The sequence below is a fragment of the Aotus nancymaae genome, unplaced genomic scaffold, assembly GCF_030222135.1.
Source record: "Aotus nancymaae isolate 86718 unplaced genomic scaffold, 86718_ANA_hifiasm-v0.15.2.pri h1tg000022l_1, whole genome shotgun sequence".
Classification (NCBI taxonomy): domain Eukaryota; kingdom Metazoa; phylum Chordata; class Mammalia; order Primates; family Aotidae; genus Aotus; species Aotus nancymaae.
This window is the reverse complement of record NW_026988435.1, coordinates 36770481-36790496: the sequence shown is the minus strand read 5'-3', so window position 1 is coordinate 36790496 and position 20016 is coordinate 36770481. Positions and strand designations below refer to the sequence as shown.

Here is a 20016-nt window from a genome sequence, read left to right as displayed (position 1 = left end):
AGGAGATCAAGATCATCCCGGCCAACATGGTGAAACCCCATGTCTACTAAAAATACAAAAATTAGCTGGTCGTGGTGGCGCACATCTGTAGTCCCAGCTACTTGGGAGGCTGAAGCAGAAGAATCACTTGAAAAGGGGAGGCAGAGGTTGCAGTGAGCCAAGATCCCGCCACTGCACTCCAGCCTCCAACCGAGTAAGAGTCTGTCTCAAAAAAAAAAAAGATATAAAAAAAATGACCTCCTCAGTGGTTCCCAGATAACACATCATCATTGCGATGCCTTTTCAGTCCCATCTGCTGTGTGTGGCTGCCCTCTATTGGATAGTTGACTTCCACAGTCTTTATTTGGAAAATACCCAAGTTCCAGTTTCACTTTTCTTGAATGTTTTTAGTTTACCCAGTATCTATTTATCACTTACTCTAAACACACTTAAGTAATAGCATGACTCCTAAAGGATAGGTTTCACAAGCATGCAAAGTGCTTCTACTTATACTTTAGTAGGATTTATCTTCTAATGTGAGAAGCATGGATGAATATGGTTATGACTATCATGTAGTTTTTTAAACCAGTATTTTCTAAGATTTGAAAATAGCTCTGGAAAATCTGTCAGTGGAAGTAAATACATACTTTTTTGCATCATTTTTTCACATGGACATTTCAGTAATTATGTTAAGACGGTCTTGAGTCTATGAGGTTTTTAATCGGGAATCATCTCACTATAGTAAGCTGTCAATGTTAATTAACAGATTTGGTTATGTGTTACATTACCTTGCCTGGTTTTCAAATAAAGATAGACTTCTTATTTTTATTTATTTCTATAATAAGTAGATTTACAATAAATTGTTAAATGTAGAATAAATTTTATGATTCATTAGATGCAACAAGTAGATTTTAAGGTATCAGAATACATTGTGTGTTGTCTTTTTTAAGAAAAATGTTTCCTCATTCCTACATTAAAAAATAAAGAGAGGCCAGGCACAGTGGCTCAAGCCTATAATCCCAACACTTTGGGAGGCCAAGGCAGGTAGATCACAAGGTCAGGAAATCGAGATCATCCTGACTAACACGGTGAAACTCTGTCTCTACTAAGAATATAAAAAATTAGCCGGGTGTGGTGGCACATGCCTATAGTACCAGCTACTCAGGAGGCTGAGGCAGGAGAGTCGCTTGAACCTGAGATTGCACCCCTGCACTCCAGCCTGGGCAACAGAGTGAGACTTCATCTCAAAAAAATAAAAAATAAAATGAAATGAAAAAGTAAAGAGAGTGCTGGACACAGTGGCCTGCCCCTGTAGTTCCAGCTACTCATGAGGCTGAGGCTAGCGGATTGCTGGAGTTCAGGCCAGCCTGAGCAACATAGTAAGACTGTCTCTAAATAAATAAGAACTTGTTTGAGGAATACATTTTTGTCAGATTATTATAAAATATATTTCTTCTTTCTCTCGTTTTTTCTTTTTAACTATTCCCTTGCAAGTGAGATTGTATAGTAAAGATGATGAACCAGATGTAAAATCACAACTACTGCCACATAAACATGATATCATCACACTTCTTGGTGTTGGAGGCCATTGGATAACAACAGAAGAAAACCTTCAGGTATTATCAGAAACCATAAAGCATTAGTATTACCCCAAAGGGGTGTAATTAACAAACAATAATGCCTAAGTTATTTGAGGCAAGGTATGACTAAATTAGTTTAAAATCTGGGCCAGGGATGGTGGCTCATGCTATAATCCCAGAACTTTGGGAGGCTGAGGTGGGCGGATCACGTGAGGCCAGGAGTTCAAGACCAGTCTGGCCAATATGGTGAAACCCCATCTCTACAAAAAATAGAAAAATTAGCCAGGCATAGTGGTGCAGGCTTATATTCCCAGCTCCTCAGGAGGCCGAGGGCTGAGGCACAAGAATTACCTGAACCCAGGAGGTAGACGTTGTAGTGAGCTGAGATTGCACCACTGCACACCAGCCTGGGTGACAGAGCAAAACTCTGTCTCAAAAAAATAAAGAAAAAAATCTGAATCATAAAGAAATTTAGGCCGGGCGCAGTGGCTCATGCCTGTAATCCCAGCACTTTGGGAGGCCAAGGCGGGCGGATCACGAGGTCAAGAGATCAAGACCATCCTGGTCAACATGGTGAAACCCCGCCTCTACTAAAAATACAAAAAAATTAGCTGGGTGTGGTGGCATGCGCCTGTAGTCCTAGCTTCTCGGGAGGCCGAGGCAGAACTGCTTGAACCTAGGAGGCGGAGGTTGCCCTGAGCTGAGATCGTGCCACTGCACTCCAACCTGGCACCTGGCAACAGAGTGAAACTCTGTCTCAAAATAAATAAATAAATAAATAAAAATAAAGAAATTTAGCTTTTTTCCATATTTTATATCAAAAAGAAATTAGTTTTTTTTACTTTAGCAACATGTTGCCCAGAATATTGAAATACTGCCTAGTACAGAGATCCTTTCAATGACACTGGAGTATAATTTTATTTAGTGATTTAGACATAGTAACTTATGAATTTTTTTTTTTTTTTTTTGAGATGGAGTTTTGCTCGTTACCCAGGCTGAAGTGCAATGGCGTGATCTAGGCTCACCGCAACCTCCGCCTCCTGGGTTCAGGCAATTCTCCTGCCTCAGCCTCCTGAGTAGCTGGGATTACAGGCATGCGCCACCATGCCCAACTAATTTTTTGTATTTTTAGTAGAGACAGGGTTTCACCATGTTGACCAGGATGGTCTCGATCTCTTGACCTCGTGATCCACCCGCCTCGGCCTCCCAAAGTGCTGGGATTACAGGCGTGAGCCACCGCGCCCGGCCCAACTTAGGAATTTTTAATAGTATTTCAGATAGCATTTTTTTATCAGTAACATATACTTAGCAAAATATTTCTATATTAAATTATTACAATTTCCTAATTATTCAAACTGGAATTACTATGTATGTTTATGTATGTTATCTCTCAAGGTTATATTTTTCAGCATTCTAATTAAGTATTTACATGATGGCTGATATGCAAATATCATAATTCTCATATACCAGTCTTCATTGATTTTCCAATACCCTCATGAAGATTGCCAGAAAAGACACACATACACCCCTTCCACTTCATCACCAGGATTCTAGATTAGCCTTGCATCTGCCATATACTTATCACCTTGCTGTTTCATTGTTTTGGACCATGAAATAGAAAAGAAAATATTATAGTTTACATGTTATTAAAGTTCATGTGCATATTTTTGTGATTTGGACATCATTTAATTTGTGTAGAAGTTTTTCTGGCTCAAGATACCAATTATCCTTCTGCTGTTAAACTCACAATAACTAATTAGTCTTTATTTTATTCTATCCAAGTTGGATCCTCCAGATAGCCATTGCCTTTTCCTCAAGGGAGCAACGGTAGCTTTCCTGAATGATGAAGTTTGGAATTTGTCAAATGTACAACAGGGAAAATATCTTTATATCCTTTTTATTGACTGATTGAGTTTCTGGCTTGAAACCTTGTACTGTACCAAGTTCTTTCATTACAATAATAGGAAATAACAACAGCAGTTAAATTTCCTTGAGTGTTCCAAGTGCCTTGCAAGTATTCATTTAAACAACTTTTTGAGATGTAAGTACTGTTATCATCCCCATTTCACAGGTGAAGAAACAGAAGCATAGAGATGTTGATATAGACTCAAGGACCCAGCAAGTGGTGGAACAAGAATCAAACTCAGGCAGTCCCTCTCCTTTCTGAATAGGAGATAAGCTATAAGGATACATGGAAGATCTTTTGTTTTTAACCTGATGTGAGGGAAATTACACATCGCCTTGAAAGTTGCACACTTACTCCTATGATGGTGCCACTGCGCAGAACATTTCAGAATACTTATCTAAATTAAAGAGTTTGTGGAGTGTTTTATAAATATCAATGCTAGGAAATCTTTATCAAATGAAGATGGGTTTGACTTTTGGAAACAAAAGTCATTCAGAGATAAGTCTGGTGTGATTGAAGCCAAATTTTTCCAGTTGAGAAAAAATAAAAAGTTTGGAATATGCAAATAATTTCAAAAAGAAAGGTCTAAACCTCTTTAGGGTCAACTTAAAAATTCCTTCTAAGACTGGTTTAGAGGCAGCAGCACTTGATAAACATTTTAATGTATTGGATAAAAAAAAGTTATCATTGCTTGATAGAGCATATGTGTGTGTCTAAAGAAAGATTTACATAGCCTTATATTTGTCTCTACTGAATATCATACTTTATATTTCTTGAATATGTCTAACATATATGTGTCATATGTGTAAAGGCCAGTTCCCTCTGGGAGCAATGACAGACTTTATTTAGAGCTTTAAAATAGTTATGTAATTAGTATACTGCATGTATTGAATTTTAAGGAGTAGATTTTAAAACCCCTTCACGTAGTGAATGTATGAGTTTAAAGTTATTTCTGATTAAATATTTCCTATTAAATTTGAAAATTAGATTTAACTTTCTAAAAGAATTTTTAATTAATTTCATTTTTTTAAAAGGTATATGTCCAAGCCAGGCACCGTGGCTCACGCCTGTAATCCCAGCACTTTGAGAGACCAAGGTGGGTGGATCACCTGGGGTCAGGAGTTCAAGACTGGCCTGACCAAATGAAGAAACCCCGTCTCTACTAAAATTACAAAATTAGCCAGGTGTGGTGGTGCATGCCTGTAATCCCAGCCACTCGGGAGGCTGAGGAAGGAGAACTGCTTGAACCCAGGAGGTGAAGGTTGTGGTAAGCCAAGATCACACCATTGCACTCCAGCCTGGGCAACAAGAGCGAAACTCCACCTCAAAAAAAAAAAAAAGAAAGTTACATGTCCAATAATACTGTAATTATTAAGAAAAACATGGAAAGATGCTACAGTGGAGAATACCTATTAAAAGTAACATTAGTTAACATTAGAATACCACGTAGCTATTAGTTTTGAATCTTTTTTTTTTTTTTTGAGACGTAGTCTCACTCTGTCGCCAGGCTGGAATGCAGTAGTGCCATCTCTGCTCACTGCAACCTCCAACTCCCTGGTTCAAGTGATTTCCTACCTCAGCCTTCTGAGTAGCTGGGATTACAAGCATCTGCCACCGCGCCCAGCTAATTTTTCTATTTTTAGTAGAGATGGGGTTTCACCATGTTGGCCAGGATGGTCTCAATCTCCTGACTTCGTGATCCACCCGCCTCAGCCTCTCAAAGTGCTGGGATTACAGGTGTGAGCCACCAAGCCCAGCCATTTTTTTTTTTTTTTTTTTTTTGAGACGGAGTTTCGCTCTTGTTACCCAGGCTGGAGTGCAATGGCGCGATCTCGGCTCACCGCAACCTCCGCCTCCTGGGTTCAGGCAATTCTCCTGCCTCAGCCTCCTGAGTAGCTGGGATTACAGGCACGCGACACCATGCCCAGCTAATTTTTTTTGCATTTTTAGTAGAGATGGGGTTTCACCATGTTGACCAGGATGGTCTCAATCTCTTGACCTCGTGATCCACCCGCCTCAGCCTCCCAAAGTGCTGGGATTACAGGCGTGAGCCACCGCACCCGGCCCGCCCAGCCATTTTTAAATCTTACATGGTGGAAACTAGACAGACTGACTGCTTTGCTTATAGTATATAACTTAATTCTCTCACACCCTCTCTCCGAATAAGAAAGCAATTTTAACCTATTTCACAAATCGCTGAACCAAGTTGAAACATGACATGTATATATGAAATACTGTACATTTTCAAAAATCAGAAATACATGCTACACACACACGCATGCACACAGGTGAGAATTTCATTAACAGAAGTAGGAAGATAACTTGCAAGGATGTGAATTAGTAAGTTTATATTCTTTAGTTTACTTTTGAAAATATTTTTAAATGACCATATTTTCTAATTTGCATTTTCTTTTTTTTCTTTTTCCCTTTTTTTTTGAGGCATAGTCTTGTTCTGTCACCAAGGCTGGAGTGAAGTAGAGTGAAGTGGTGTAAACTCGGCTCACTGCAACCTCTGCCTCCCAGGTTTAAGCAGTTCTCCTGTCGCAGCCTCCCAAGTAGCTGAGACTACAGGTGCATGCCACCACGCCCAGCTAACTTTTGTATTTTTAGTAGAGGCAGAGTTTCACCATATTGATCAGGCTGGTCTCGAACTTCTGACCTCAGGTGATCCACCTGCCTCAGACTCCCAAAGTGCTGAAATTACAGGTGTGAGCCACCTCGTGCAGCCCTAATTTGCATTTCTAAAGTCCTGATTCAGACTATAGTCTTCACTTGTGCAGACCCTCCTCATTCAGTTCATACAAGCTGAGTTGCTGCTTGTGATTTAACATAGAATCTCCTTCCAACTGTGTGATTCTTGGCCATAAATAATTCAGAAGTACTGGCAATTAAATAGAATCTTGATCCCAGTACTATAATTTCAATTAAATTAGCAAGGTAGATTTTTTTTCTATGATTTTTACATCATTTTCTGATTCTCTTAGTGCTACACAGTCAGCCGCCTGTATCCAATGGTTCCGCATCCAGGGATTCAACCAATCGAAGTTCAAAAATATTTGGAGGCTGGGGGCAGTGGCTCACACCTGTAATCCCAACACTTTGGGAGGCTGAGGCAGGAGGATGACTTCAGCCCAGAAGTTTGAGACCAGCCTGGGCAACATAGGGAGATCCTGTCTATACAAAAATAAAAATAGATTAACCTCGTGTGGTGGTGAATCACTGTGGTCCCAGCTACTTGAGAGGCTGAGGGTCACTAGAGCCTGAAAAGTTGAGGCTGCAGTGAGCCATGATCATGATGCCACTGCACTCTAGCCTGGGCCACAGAGGGAGACCTGTCTCAAAAAAAAAAAAAAAAAAAAAAAGGCCAGGCACGGTGGCTCATGCCTGTAATCTCAGCACTTTGGGAGGCAGAGGTTGCAGATCACAAGGTTAGGAGATCAAGGCCATCCTGGCCAACATGGTGAGAACCCATCTCTACTAAAATACAAAAAAATTAGCCGGGTATGGTGGTGCAAACCTGTAGTGCCAGCTACTTGGGAGGCTGAGGCAGGGGAATCACTTGAACCTGGGAGGTAGAGGTTGCAGTGGACTGAGATAGCGCCACTGCACTTCAGCATGATGACAGAGAAAGACTCCATCTCAAAAAAAAAACTCTGAAAAAGTAATAATACAACAATTAAAAAAATACAAATAAAATATAGTATAACCACTATCTATATAGTATTTACATTGCATTAGGTTTTATAAGTAATATAGAGATGATTTATTGTATAATGGAAATGTGCCTAGGTTATATGCAAATACTACACCATTTTCTTTTTTCTTCTTTTTTTTTTTTTTTTTTGACAGGGTCTTGCTCTGTTGCCCTGGCTGGAGTGCAGTGCTCATTCCAGCTCACTCTAACTCAAACTTGTGTGCTCAAGGGATCCTCCTGCTGCAGCCTCCCCTGTAGCTGGGGTACAGGCACATGCCATCATGCCTGGCTAATTTTTAAATTTTTTGTAGAGAGCATTGTTGCCCAAGCTGGTGCACTATTTTCTGTAGGGGAATTGGAGTATCTGGAGATTTTGGTCTTCATGGGGGTCCTGGAACCAATCTCTCATGGATGCTATGTGTATATCATACACATAGTTTACTGGCTTCTGCAAACAAATTTTGAGCCTCTTACCAACCAGCCTAGTGAACAAATGTACATTAAAATTAACACTTAAAAGTGCTAAAATTGTTTTTAACTAAAAATTCCATACATAGTACAGAAATGAAAACTAGACACTATTTCATTCCCATCCATTGGGATAATAGTGGTGAACACTTAAGCGCCAGGCTTGACTTACTGCTCTTGTTACTTGTCCTTGGAAATTTAGGCTCTATTACACCACCAGCTCTCAAATCATTTCCCTGTTGTAGAGCTAAACTTGACGGCCTACAGAATTTCTCTAACTTAACATTTTGAATCTCTTGAGAGTGCAAAACTTGAAAAAAGAGCAAGTGGCCTGCCTGGCAGCTTCTGCTTATTAAATGGTTTTATTTAATTCTCTCTCCTTTATGTTGCCACCTTAACAATCCTGCCAGCTACGTATCTTAAAAGATGTGATGGAGAAGTTATCAACTGGTGTTTTCAGGTACGCTGAAGTAACCAAATCATTGTTCTTGTTTTCTATTTTCAAGGAGCCAAGGCAGGCAGTTCCAATTTTGTTTTAGCTCTCGCCATATATCTATTGCCTCCATATTTTATTATTAGGTTGGTGCAAACATAATTGCAGTTTTTGCCATTGAAGCAACTGCAATTACTTTTGCACTGACCTTATATTTCATTTAGATAAATAGCTGCACTTTAATACTTATCAAAATATATCTGGTGGCACACCACTAAGTATTCCCAGAGAAAGAAGTGGCTTGTGAGTTTTCCTCACTCCACTCCATAGTGTACCTTACCCTTTGCTTTTCCTCATTGCCCCTTCCAAAGCAACTTGAAGTAACCAGTAGCTTGAAGGAGAGAAAAGCATGGTATATTTGTTTAAAGTTGAATCTGTTTATCACTTATAAAAGAGGGAGTAAGCCAGGCACGGTGGCTCATGCCTATAATCCCAGCACTTGGGGAGGCTGAAGCAGGTGGATCACCTGAGGTCAGGAGTTCGAGACCAGCCTGGCCAACATGGCAAAACCCTGTCTCTACTAAAAATATAAAAATTAGCTGACTATGGTGGTGGACACCTGTAATCCTAGCTACCAGGGAGGCTGAGGCAGGAGAATTGCTTGAACCCAGGAGGTGGAGGTTGCAGTGAGCCGAGATGCCATTACATTCCAGCCTGGACAACAAGGGTGAAGCTCTGTCCCTCACCCCCCCCAAAAAAAGAGGGAGTAGATATTTTTTCTTAATAACTACTTTTAACTTGGAAACACTAATGGACAAATTTGTTTGAATTACTTAAAGTAATAGATTTGAGGCTGGGTTCAGTGTGGCTCACACCTGTAATCCCAGCACTTTGGGATGCCAAGGTGGTCGGATCACTTGAAGCCAGGAGTTCAAGACTAGCCTGGCCAACATGGTGAAACCCATCACTACTAAAAATATAAAAATTAGCTGATTTTTATATCAGCTTGATTCTCATACTTCAGCCTCTGGGTCATTCCAGCTACTCAGGAGGCTGAAGTATAAGAATCATTTGAACCTGGGAGGCAGAGGTTGCAATGAACTGAGATCATGCCACTTCACTCCAGCCTGGGTGACAGAGCCAGACTCTGTCTCAAAAAATTAAATAAATAATAAAGTTAATAGATTTAAGCACTAGCAATTGTCATATGCCATCCTGTTTGTTCTACATCTTTAACTAGACCTGACATTTCTAATTTCATTCTTTCTCAGACCTCAGTTGGATGAACCCATTCCACTGTATGAGGCAAAAGTTTCCATGGAAGCTGTTCAGAAAAATCAAGGAAGAAAAAAGCAAGTTGTTCAGTTTTAATTTTCTTCTTTCTCAGACCTCAGTTGGATGAACATATTCCAGTATTTGAAGCCAGAATTTTCTTTGGAAATTGTTGAGAAATCCAAGGAAGATAAAAGCAAGTTCCATTTTTAAGCACGTTTCCCCTGCTAAGACAAGATGCTCAGTTGACACATTGAAAAGTATTTGAAAAATTGTTGTGTAAATGATCAAGATAATTCTTTAATTAACATCTTAAGAGAATTTTCTAAAAACCTTTTCATTGTTTCTATATATTTTGCCCCTGGTATAAAATTCCTTCCATGAAGAAAACCGCTGCTATCAGCAAAAGCCACACTACTCTATTGATAAAGCTGTTGCAGGCCTTTGCTAAACTATCCAAATAACGTATTAATTTTGTATCAGCTCCGTTCTCAACACCTTCCTTCATTAACAAGTCTTTGCTGTTATAATTTAAGAATTTGAGTATATTTTGAAGTCTTAAAGGACCTAGCCCATAGCCCTTAAGTTTTGTGTTGTCAAATATTCATTCACTCCGGCTTTCCCCAGGATCAAAGAAGAGGATCACGTTAACTTGCCAGTGGCAGCTGCCTGGAAGGCTGAGATGACCAGTCACTGGGAACCGGGAAGGGAGGGTTGTCGGGAGGCCGCGCTGGTACAGGAAGCGTGCTGAGGTCTTATCTGAGTTCTCTATTTGGGAGTTGAGGAAGGGTGGCCTAGTGCCCTCTCCTCGCCTCTTGAGAGCAGTAGCCGCTGCCCTCTCTCAAGTTTCTGGAAGCAGCAGCCCATCACCGCAGCTCAAGTTTGTTCCCTTTTCATCCAAGCTCCAAACCCCGGGCTGATCACATCCCTGCTGCGGGCTTATTTAGAGTTCAGCTATTTCGGTGCCCCCGGGGTAGTACACATCGGCGCCCTGGATCGCACGCTTTCCAGAAGCGTCGCTGAACCTGGTGACCGGACTTTGGCCGAGGACCCTGCAGGAACGCCAGGGCAGGGTCACCGCTGGGCCAGTGGGTGGGGGCGGCCACGCGGCTGCGTAGCGGGTCTCGCGGGCTGTTGCCGCGCATGCTCTGCTAAGAACCCGTGGGGGCGGGGCCGCGTCGGGGGCCGGAGCTCGGCGCGGCGCCACGTCGGGGGCGGGCCCGGCGCGCGCGGGAAGTCTCTGCGGGGCGGCCAGCCGTCCTCAGCCGCCGCTTGTCATGGCCCTTTCCGTGCCCGGCTACTCACCAGGCTTCCAAAAGCCGCCCGAGGTAGTGCGGATCCGACGGAAAAGGGCCCGGAGCCGTGGGGCTGCTGCCTCCCCGCCTCGTGAGCTGCTGGAGCCGGCAGCCCGCCGAGCCGCCCTGGCGGCCGGGCTGCCCCTTCGCCCTTTCCCTGCCGCGGGGGGCAGAGGCGGCGGCGGCCCGGCAGCGGCCCGGAGGAACCCCTTCGCCCGCCTGGACAACCGACCGCAGGTCGCCGCGGAGCCCCCTGACGGGCCTGCCCGCGACCAGCCGGAGGCGCCGGGCCGGGTGAGTCTTGGAGCTGGCCGCTGACGGGCTCTTGTCTTTCGTGTCTTTCGTGGGTTGAGCCAGCTGTGAATCGGGGATGGAAAGTCCTCGCCTTCGAGGCAAGGAAATGGGCGCGAAGACTTCGGCCGTCCGTAGCCTTAGGGTGCTCCGCGCTGGGAGCCGTGACTCCCCCAAGGCCGGGTTTGTGGGAAGAGCGCGCGCCTGGCTGCCCCGCTGCGGGCTATGCCCACGGGACGCGTTCCCGAGGAAAGTGAGGGGCGCCGGAGGGCAGCGCGGAGCCCCTTGGAGGGGACTTAGAGGTGAGTTGGAAAAAAGCTTGAAAAACCCTGAGAGCCCCCATCTTCTAAGGACGCTGTTGGATGGGGCAGGTGACAAGCCCTGCTTCCCCCGTGATTCAGGGCCTCCCTCCTCTCACGCACTCCACATTATTCTGGGGATTGGGGAATGTTGAGGATTCGTGGGGGCAGAATTCACTGGCATTTGTCTTACCCTAAGGCTTTTGGATCTTTCGGTGTGAAACACCGTCTCTTGTTCCCCCCAATTTTGATACTAAAGTTCAGACACAAAACTGAAGTGAAACTCATAGCTTGGATGGGGTGCCTGTGAGTTGGGTGCTCTTGTATTTATTGAGAACTGTGTATGCCAGGTGAGGCTCCGTACATATTTAACGCAAACTTCAGCATCCTTTACATTTTAAAAGGACATTTTTAACCTCAGTTTTTAGATTCTAATCAAGAAAATAATGTACTATGGGAAGAGAAGTTTCCTGAAAGAACTGTTACTGAATTACCCCAGGTAATACTTTTTAAATATCATTAGAATGTTTGTATATTCAAGAATGTTTGTATAAACTTTTTTTTTCCTAGCTAGGATTTGAGTCTATTTTTAAAAATAAATTTATACTTCTCAGAAGCATTTTGCTTAGAAAGTAGTTTTACAGAGAGGCTTGATCATCTCTACCAGGGATGAAAATACGGCATCAGCTAAGGTAAAGGAGTTGGTTTGATACAGTGATGATAATTGTAAAGGTACCGCGCTAAAATAGGCCTGATAGACGTGGAGTTTTTTACCCTCTAACAGTTTTTAACATTCTTCTTTGGGCAGTTGACTTCTCCAGCTCATCACTCAAAGCCAGCTGTCCTGGCCCACTTCCCCAGGTTGTGGCATAGCACTGAACCTCGTTGCTCCCCTCCCCTAACACGCACACGCACACACACGTTTCCATTCCCCAACTACTACTGTTGTGCTGTGTAGTTTGATAAATGCAGTTTGTTCTAATGGGAACAGTCTAGAAGAGTTCACAAGACCCAGTTTCTCTTGTAAATAAGTGACCTTATTATGTTCTGTCAAAGATAGTTCCCCCTTCTCTGATAGTTTATTGTGTTATAAAAGAATCCTTGTCTGGGCACGGTGGCTCATGCCTGTAATCCCAACACTTTGGGAGGCCGAGGCAGATGGATCACCTGAGATCAGAAGTTTGAGAACAGCCTGGCCAACATGGTGAAACCCCATCTTTACTAAAAATACAAAAAAATTAGCCAGGTTTAGTGGTGTGCACGCCTGTAGTCCTAGCTACTCTGGAGGCTGAGGCACCAGAATCGCTTGAACCCAAGCAACAGAGGTTGGCAATGAGCCAAGATCGGACCACTGCACTCCAGCCTAGGCGACACAGCGAGACTCTGTCTCAATTTAAAAAAAAAAAAAAAAAAAAAGAATCCTTGTATTGTGGGGAATATTGACCTGAAAGGACAGCAGACAGGTTGAGGAGAAACATTTGAGGTCAGGAAATGTTTCTTAAATATGGACTTTGTTAGCCCTGGATGCAGTTTCAGAGGCTTAAAGATCGAAAATGTTTAACCACTTGGAATATTTCTACTTTAATACAAACATCTATATTACCATAAAGAACTGTATAGACTAGACAGTAAAATCTGCCCTCCACCCCCATCCGCCAAAGCAGCAAATTTCTGCTTCCCACAGGTAACCACTGTTAAAAGTTTAGTGTGTGACTCCTTTCAGGCTTTTTTTTAGTGTGTAATATATTTTTCATGTTGTTACACAGTTTAAATAATTTTGACTTTTCAGCGATAATGTTAGCTTATAAAAATCTTTAGATTAAAGATTTTTTTCTTGGTACTCGACTAATTTTTGCATTCTTTGTTTTCTAAAGACTCCACATGTATCATTCTCCGAATCTGATATTCCATCCTCAAAAAGTACTGAGTTACCTGTGGACTGGAGTATTAAAACCCGACTCCTTTTCACCTCTTCTGAACCCTTTACCTGGGCAGATCATTTGAAAGCACAGGAAGAGGCTCAAGGTCTTGTCCGGCATTGTAGGGCAATAGAAGTTACATTGCCTAAAAGTATACAGGTAATTCTGAAATAAAATAGTTGTGTGTTAAAATAACAAAGTAAGTGTGAAATGTTCTCCTTTGCAAAATAGCAGAGATATTACCTTCCATTAAGTTTTTCTTTGGACATTTAAAGATACAAAGACTTAGGAAATACTGTCTTTCCTAAATGGTGCTTGTGGTGCTTTCATTTTTTTTTTTTTTTTTTTTTTTTTAAGATGGAGTTTCGCTCTTGTTACAGGCTGGAGTGCAATGGCGCAATCTCGGCTCACCTCAGCCTCCGCCTCCTGGGTTCAGGCAATTCTCCTGCCTCAGCCTCCTGAGTAGCTGGGATTACAGGCACGTGCCACCATGCCCAGCTAATTTTTTGTATTTTTAGTAGAGACGGGGTTTCATCATGTTGACCAGGATGGTCTCAATCTCTTGACCTCGTGATCCACCCGCCTCGGCGTCCCAAAGTGCTGGGATTACAGGCGTGAGCCACTGCGCCCGGCCGTACTTTTCTTTTTTTTTAAGTCATATTGAGTAACAGCTCATAAATTTAGAGACTTGTCCTGCAAATTAATCAGTGTTGCAGTCAATAATTGTTTATCTTTCTCTACAGCTTTTTGAGAAAGAAATACAAAGAAATGAAAAGGATTTGGGTGGGAGTGCAAGGACTGATGGGTTTACTGATTTTCTTATCTGTGTAATGGTCTTTTATATATTTAGTGGAGTTTGTGAGTTCTTTTTTTTTTTTGAGACGGAGTTTCGCTCTTGTTACCCAGGCTGGAGTGCGATGGCGTGATCTCGGCTCACCGCAACCTCCGCCTCCTGGGTTCAAGCAATTCTCCTGCCTCAGCCTCCCAAGTAGCTGGGACTACAGGGGTGCGCCACCATGCCCAACTAATTTTTGTATTTTTAGTAGAGAAGGGGTTTCACCTTGTTGACCAGGATGGCCTCGATCTCTTGACCTCGTGATCCACCCACCTCGGCCTCCCAAAGTGCTGGGATTATAGGCATAAACCACCGCCCCCGGCCTGAGTTTGTGAGTTCTAGAATGGTTTTAGAGAAATACATTTTGATTATTTTAAAGCATCAACTCAAACTAGGAAGCTGGGCACAATAGCCCACGCCTGTAATCTCAGCACTTTGGGAGGGTGAGGTGGGAGGATTACTTGAGACCAGCCTGAACAATGTAGTGAGACTCCATCTCTACAAAAAAAAAAAAATTAGCTGAGCATGGCAGTGGGTGCCTGTAGTTCTAGCTACTTGGGAGGCTGAGTTGGGAGGATCATTTAAGCCTGGGAGGTCAAGGCTGCATGAGCTGATTACGCTACTGTACTTTAGCCTTGGTGACAGAGTGAGACTGTCTTAATTTTTTTTTTTTAAATCTCAATCTCAAACTAGGTTAAAAAGGATTATCCTGAAAGAGGTCTTGGTATATACATCTTTTCAATAAATAGATTAGGGTGATTTGTGATTTGCTGTATCAGTGTTTGCTGACTTTTTAAAACAGCATCTTGGAGAGAGGGTTGGACATAGTGTTACCTACACACACATGCCCACCCCTACTCCTCATGATAAAATAGGTAGTCATTGTCCTTAAGGGTGGTAGAGACAGGCACATGTTCCCATCTGTGTTTAAATGCTCTGATAATATGGTTTAACATTACATCTGGCCCAAATAAAGATAAACTATGTTTTAGTTCCTGTAACAGTTACTAAAGCGTTTCTATAGTAAGCAATAAAGATTCTTAGACCTAAGTGTTTAGCTATTCAGTGTATCTTTAATCAAATTCTATATTTCTCAAGGGGCAAAAACTGCCCACTGTCACCTCTGGATTTTAGGATCCCAAACTCTCCACTGAGCTCCGTTGTACCTTCCAGCAGAGCCTTGTCTATTGGCTCCACCCTGCTTTGTCTTGGCTACCACTGTTCCCTCGTATTGGAGCTGATAGAAAAATGACTGGAAAGACAAGTCCTTGGTCAAGTGATGCAACCCTGCAGCATGTTTTAATGAGTGACTGGTAAGATTAGTAAGAAAAGCCTGTGTAATTCAATAGGAATTTTCATTTTAGCAGTATTCTCTGTTTATCATATTTGTGACTGGATAGATTAATGGCAGAAGGATATCTGTGTCCTTGTGAATTTTATCTGAACCTATTAACATTTAAACTGTTTACTTTTTTTTTTAAAGCTGCTATTCGTTCTTTACCCAGTTGTGGTAGAATGTATATAAATAAGTGTTTGTTAAATATATACAGACAGACCTGATTCTTTAATGCTATTTCTTGTCAGTGTCTGCTCCCTTTCTTATCAGCGGCTTAGAGAAAGTCAGGAAGCAATTCTCAATTAAATGTTGTTTAAAGAAAAAATAACTGTTTCAGTCGTATACACTGTTAGTTAAAGTATTGAGAAATCATCAGCAAGTCCCTATAACCATTTTCAGTCCTTTAAAGCTAAGTAATATGTAACCACAAAAATTCAAACCAGTATCTAAAATATTTGTGTTGTGTTTTAAAACAGGTCTCAAACTAAATTATACAGAATTAAATTATAAACATTGCATTAAATGTTTAATAATACCTAAAGAAAATTTTTTTACTTCATAGGTCTGTGAGCTTTACTTCTCTATATAATCTGCTGAAGACAAAACTTTGCCCATATTTCTACGTTTGTACCTATCAGTTTACTGTCCTGTTCCGAGCAGCAGGATTAGCTGGAAATGAGTTAATCACAGCTCTTATATCTCCTACAACTCGAGGTTTAAGAGAAGCTATGAGAAATGAAGGTAAAGTTTAGGTTTAAAATAAGGATACTGTAGTATATAGTAAACCTATTTTAACCTAAAATCTATTTAAATTTAAAATGCCTTTTACCAGTTGGTTAGCAACACTAAGAAACGTGATTTATTTCTGGTTCCCCTCCTCCCCCCCTGCAATTATTTGATCTAGCAGTCCCCAAACTTTTTGGCACTAGGGACCAGTTTCATGGGTGGGGGGAGGATGGTGTCAGGATGAAACTGTTCCACATCAGACCGTCATTCTCCTAAGGAATGCACAACCTAGATGTCTCACATGCACAGAATAGGGTTCGCACCCCTGTGAGAATCTAATTCGACCACTGATGTGACAGGAGGTGGAACTCAGGCAGTAATGATCCACCGCCAGTCACTCACCTCCTGCTGTGCAGACCGGTTTCTAACAGGCCACAGACCAGTACCAATCCACAGTCCTGGGATTGGGGACCCCTGATTTAAACTGTTCCTTATACATAGTTTTCCCTTCTCTGATCTCTAAAATAAAACACATACTGGGTCAGATAGTCACTATATACACTCTTCTAGAAATTCTTCTATAGTACCAGCTACTCCTTTAATAACATAATTTTCAAACTGAGTCAACCCATTAGTGGATCATGAAATCTATTTAGTGGACCCAATCAGTACTTTTTCAAAAAGTGAACTAGAATACAATATAATTTATGAAAGAGTATCACATGTATGTGTTGTTTCCCAAACCTCTTTCAAGGAGATATGTTTTTATGTGTGTATATACTGTGTCAAGAAAGCTTGAAAACTACTGCCTTAATAGATCATTTGTAAAAACTCACATTTCATATTTTGTACACTCGAAAAGTACAGCATGCCTGTTAAATACTTTTAATGAAAACTCAGTTACATTTTTTTTTCCTCATGTAGGTATTGAATTTTCTCTGCCTTTAATAAAAGAAAGTGGCCATAAAAAGGAGACAGCATCTGGAACAAGCTTGGGATATGGGGAGTATGTGATTAAAATAACTTTTTATGTCATCCAGTGACTTACAGACCCATGAAATAGATTTGTACAGGATCAGCTTTGTGAAATAGAGACTCTAACTACAGCAATTTCCTAGGGAGCAAGCCATCAGTGATGAGGACGAAGAGGAAAGTTTTTCCTGGCTGGAAGAGATGGGAGTGCAAGATGAAATTAAAAAGCCAGACATACTTTCTATCAAGCTGTATCCTTTCAGTTGCTGTTAACTAGAATTAATTTTCATTGAATGACGTTAGTGAGAAGTTTAACGTTGGCAGTTTTATATGACTATAATCTTAAATTATCTTCAGATTATATTAAAACTAACTTTCCATTGTAATATTTAATAACAAGCCCCTGAGTATCAATAAATGGTGAACTATGAACCTTTTTTAATCAAAACATTCAATTGTGATTGTGGGAGAATAGGTGTGTTTTGACTAGAGAAGAAATTATGTTTAGGTGTCAGTTTGTAGCAAATTTAGATTGTTAATATTTTGATTGAAATATATGCCTTAATGATTGAGTAAAGAGAGATAGCAAGAGCATTTCTATTTCATTATGGAGAAAAGGGGTCTCAGGTGATTCAGAATTGAGATAACTGCTTTCCACAGTAGGTGGGATTTGCTTTTGCAATTTCCTTGATTGTCATCTTCAGTCGTAAAGAGAAACATGAAGTACAAATGGATCACAGACCTGAGTCTGTTGTGTTGGTGAAAGGAATCAACACCTTTACATTGCTCAATTTTTTGATCAACTGTAAGAGTTTAGTTGCTACCTCAGGTCCACAGGCAGGACTTCCTCCAACCCTCTTATCCCCTGTTGCTTTCCGAGGTGCCACAATGCAAATGCTTAAGGTAATAAAAATCTCCATAACCTAGCTTTTAAGAAGTACTTTACTTTGTTTGATAGGATAAATTCTTGATTAAAAAAAAAACTTCTAGCATTTTTACTTGGTACATATTTTGCTTTTGCTTTCCTCCCATTAAGACAGTTACATCAAAGAAATTATGTGAAAATATATAAATTATATGAAATATATATATATTTTTAATGGAGTCTTGCTCTGCTATCCCAGCTAGATAGAATGCAGTGGGGTAATCTCAGCTCATTGCAACCTCTGCTTCCCCTGTTCAAATGATTCTTGTGCCATGCCTCAACCTTCTGAGTTGCTGGGATTACAGGCACACACCACACCCAGCTTTTTGTTTTGTTTTTTCTTGTTTGTTTGTTTTTGGAGAGGGAGTCTCGCTCTGTCAGCAGGCTGGAGTGCAGTGGTGCGATCTCAACTCACTGCAACCTCTGACTCCCAGGTTCAAGGGATTTTCCTGCCTCACCCTCCTGAATAGCTGGGATTACAGGCAGGCGCCACCACACCCAGCTAATTTTTTTGTATTTTTAGTAGAGATGGGGTTTCACCATGTTGACCAGGCTGGTCTCCAACTCCTGACCTCAAGTGATCCACCCACCTCAGCCTCTCAAGTAGCTGGGACCACAGGTGCTTACCACTATGCCCTGCTAATTTTTTTTTTCACTCTTGTCACCCAGGCTGGAGTGCAGTGGCGTGATCTCGGCACACTGCAGCCTCCGCCTCCTGGGTTCAAGTGATTCTCCTGCCTCAGCCTCCCGAGTAGCTGGGATTACAGGCGCACACCACCATGCCTGGCTAATTGTTTTTTTGTATTTTTAATAGAGATGAGGTTTCACCATTTTGGCCAGGTTGGTATTGAACTTTTGACCTCAAGTGATCCACCCACCTTGGCCTCCCAAAGTGCTGGGATTACAGGCTTGACACACCACGCCTGTCGTAACTTTTAAGTTTTTGTAGAGATGGGGTCTCATGGTGTTACTCAGGCTGGTCTAGAACTCCTGGGCTCAAGCGATCCTCCTGCTTTGGCCTCCCAAAGTGCTGGGAGTACAGGCATGAGCCACCATGCCTGGCCAAAAATTTTCTTGCTGAATAAAAGTAACAGTTGGCAATAAAGTGATTGGGAACAAAAGCATTTTGGTGTTAATTTCCTTTTTTGCCACTTAAGAAATAGTTGCTTGATTCCATTTTCATTTTACTAGTGAAAGGACATGGCCAAGAATGTTATGTTAAATTATAGCAGATCTCAAAAACTGGGGCATACATAAGTCAAATTATACATGTAAATACAAAGTACATGCTAAATGTTAGCAATAGAATTGAATGGATTTTTAATTTTTGTTTTTCCAGTAGTCTGCATTGATAGTGTATTACTAATCAGATAAAATAGTATATGAAAAAATGATATTCTCTGGAATATACTTCAACTGAAAAATCTCATAATATGGAGAGGATGCTGAAAATTTGCCAAGTATTTTTACTCGCGTAACATTGTTTTGATGTCTTGGGAAATACTTCTGTTCCATAACGGTTAAAGAGAGGAAACCCCAAATGGAAACGTATTAAACACATTTTTAGCTAGAAAAAAAGTTGAAAGATGATCATCATTTTCCTTTTCTTTAAATTTTCATGAAGGCACGAAGTGTAAATGTGAAGACACAAGCTCTTTCTGGATACAGAGACCAATTTAGTTTGGAGATTACAGGTCCTATCATGCCTCATTGCCTGCATTCACTGACAATGCTGCTCAGATCTTCACAGAGTGGGTCTTTCTCTGCACTACTATATCCACATGAACCAACTGCTATATTTAACATCTGCCTGCCAGTGGACAAAGTACTTAATACGGTAAGTAGACATCTATGAACAGACTGTTTTAGTTATAGTTTCCTCAAACTAGCTGGAGGGAAGTGAGTCATTTATGCTGAGTCACTTACTTAAATCAATTATGAATTACTAGAGGAAGGAATAATGTCCATAAGTTGTTGAATTAACTTTCATGAATTGAGTCCAAGTACAAAATTTTTCTTTTTTGAGACAGAGTCTTGCTCTGTTGCCCAGGCTGGAGTGCAGCGGCCCGATCTTGGCTCACTGCAA

At 41.4% G+C, this 20016-nt stretch overlaps 2 protein-coding genes across 5 annotated transcripts in view; both read left to right on the top strand.

The window, feature by feature from the left end:
- The window catches only part of CRYZL1 (crystallin zeta like 1), a 53529-nt gene extending 43612 nt beyond the window's left edge, over positions 1-9917 (top strand). For both annotated transcript variants that reach the window (XM_021669430.2, XM_021669429.2), the window contains 4 exons: positions 1474-1595; positions 3342-3447; positions 8042-8087; positions 9332-9917. In XM_021669430.2, coding sequence (XP_021525105.1) covers positions 1474-1595; positions 3342-3447; positions 8042-8087; positions 9332-9431 — 374 coding nt within the window. In that variant the 3' untranslated portion in view covers positions 9432-9917. The remainder of the gene's footprint in view (positions 1-1473; positions 1596-3341; positions 3448-8041; positions 8088-9331) is intronic.
- Positions 9918-10609: 692 nt separating this feature from the next.
- DONSON (DNA replication fork stabilization factor DONSON) overlaps positions 10610-20016 on the top strand; it is a 28843-nt gene continuing 19436 nt past the window's right edge. For all 3 annotated transcript variants that reach the window (XM_012446178.3, XM_012446172.3, XM_012446161.3), the window contains exons 1-9: positions 10610-10921; positions 11639-11716; positions 13092-13295; positions 15106-15284; positions 15870-16048; positions 16958-17039; positions 17152-17256; positions 17710-17908; positions 19555-19767. In XM_012446178.3, the coding sequence (XP_012301601.2) occupies positions 10610-10921; positions 11639-11716; positions 13092-13295; positions 15106-15284; positions 15870-16048; positions 16958-17039; positions 17152-17256; positions 17710-17908; positions 19555-19767 (1551 nt within the window). The remainder of the gene's footprint in view (positions 10922-11638; positions 11717-13091; positions 13296-15105; positions 15285-15869; positions 16049-16957; positions 17040-17151; positions 17257-17709; positions 17909-19554; positions 19768-20016) is intronic.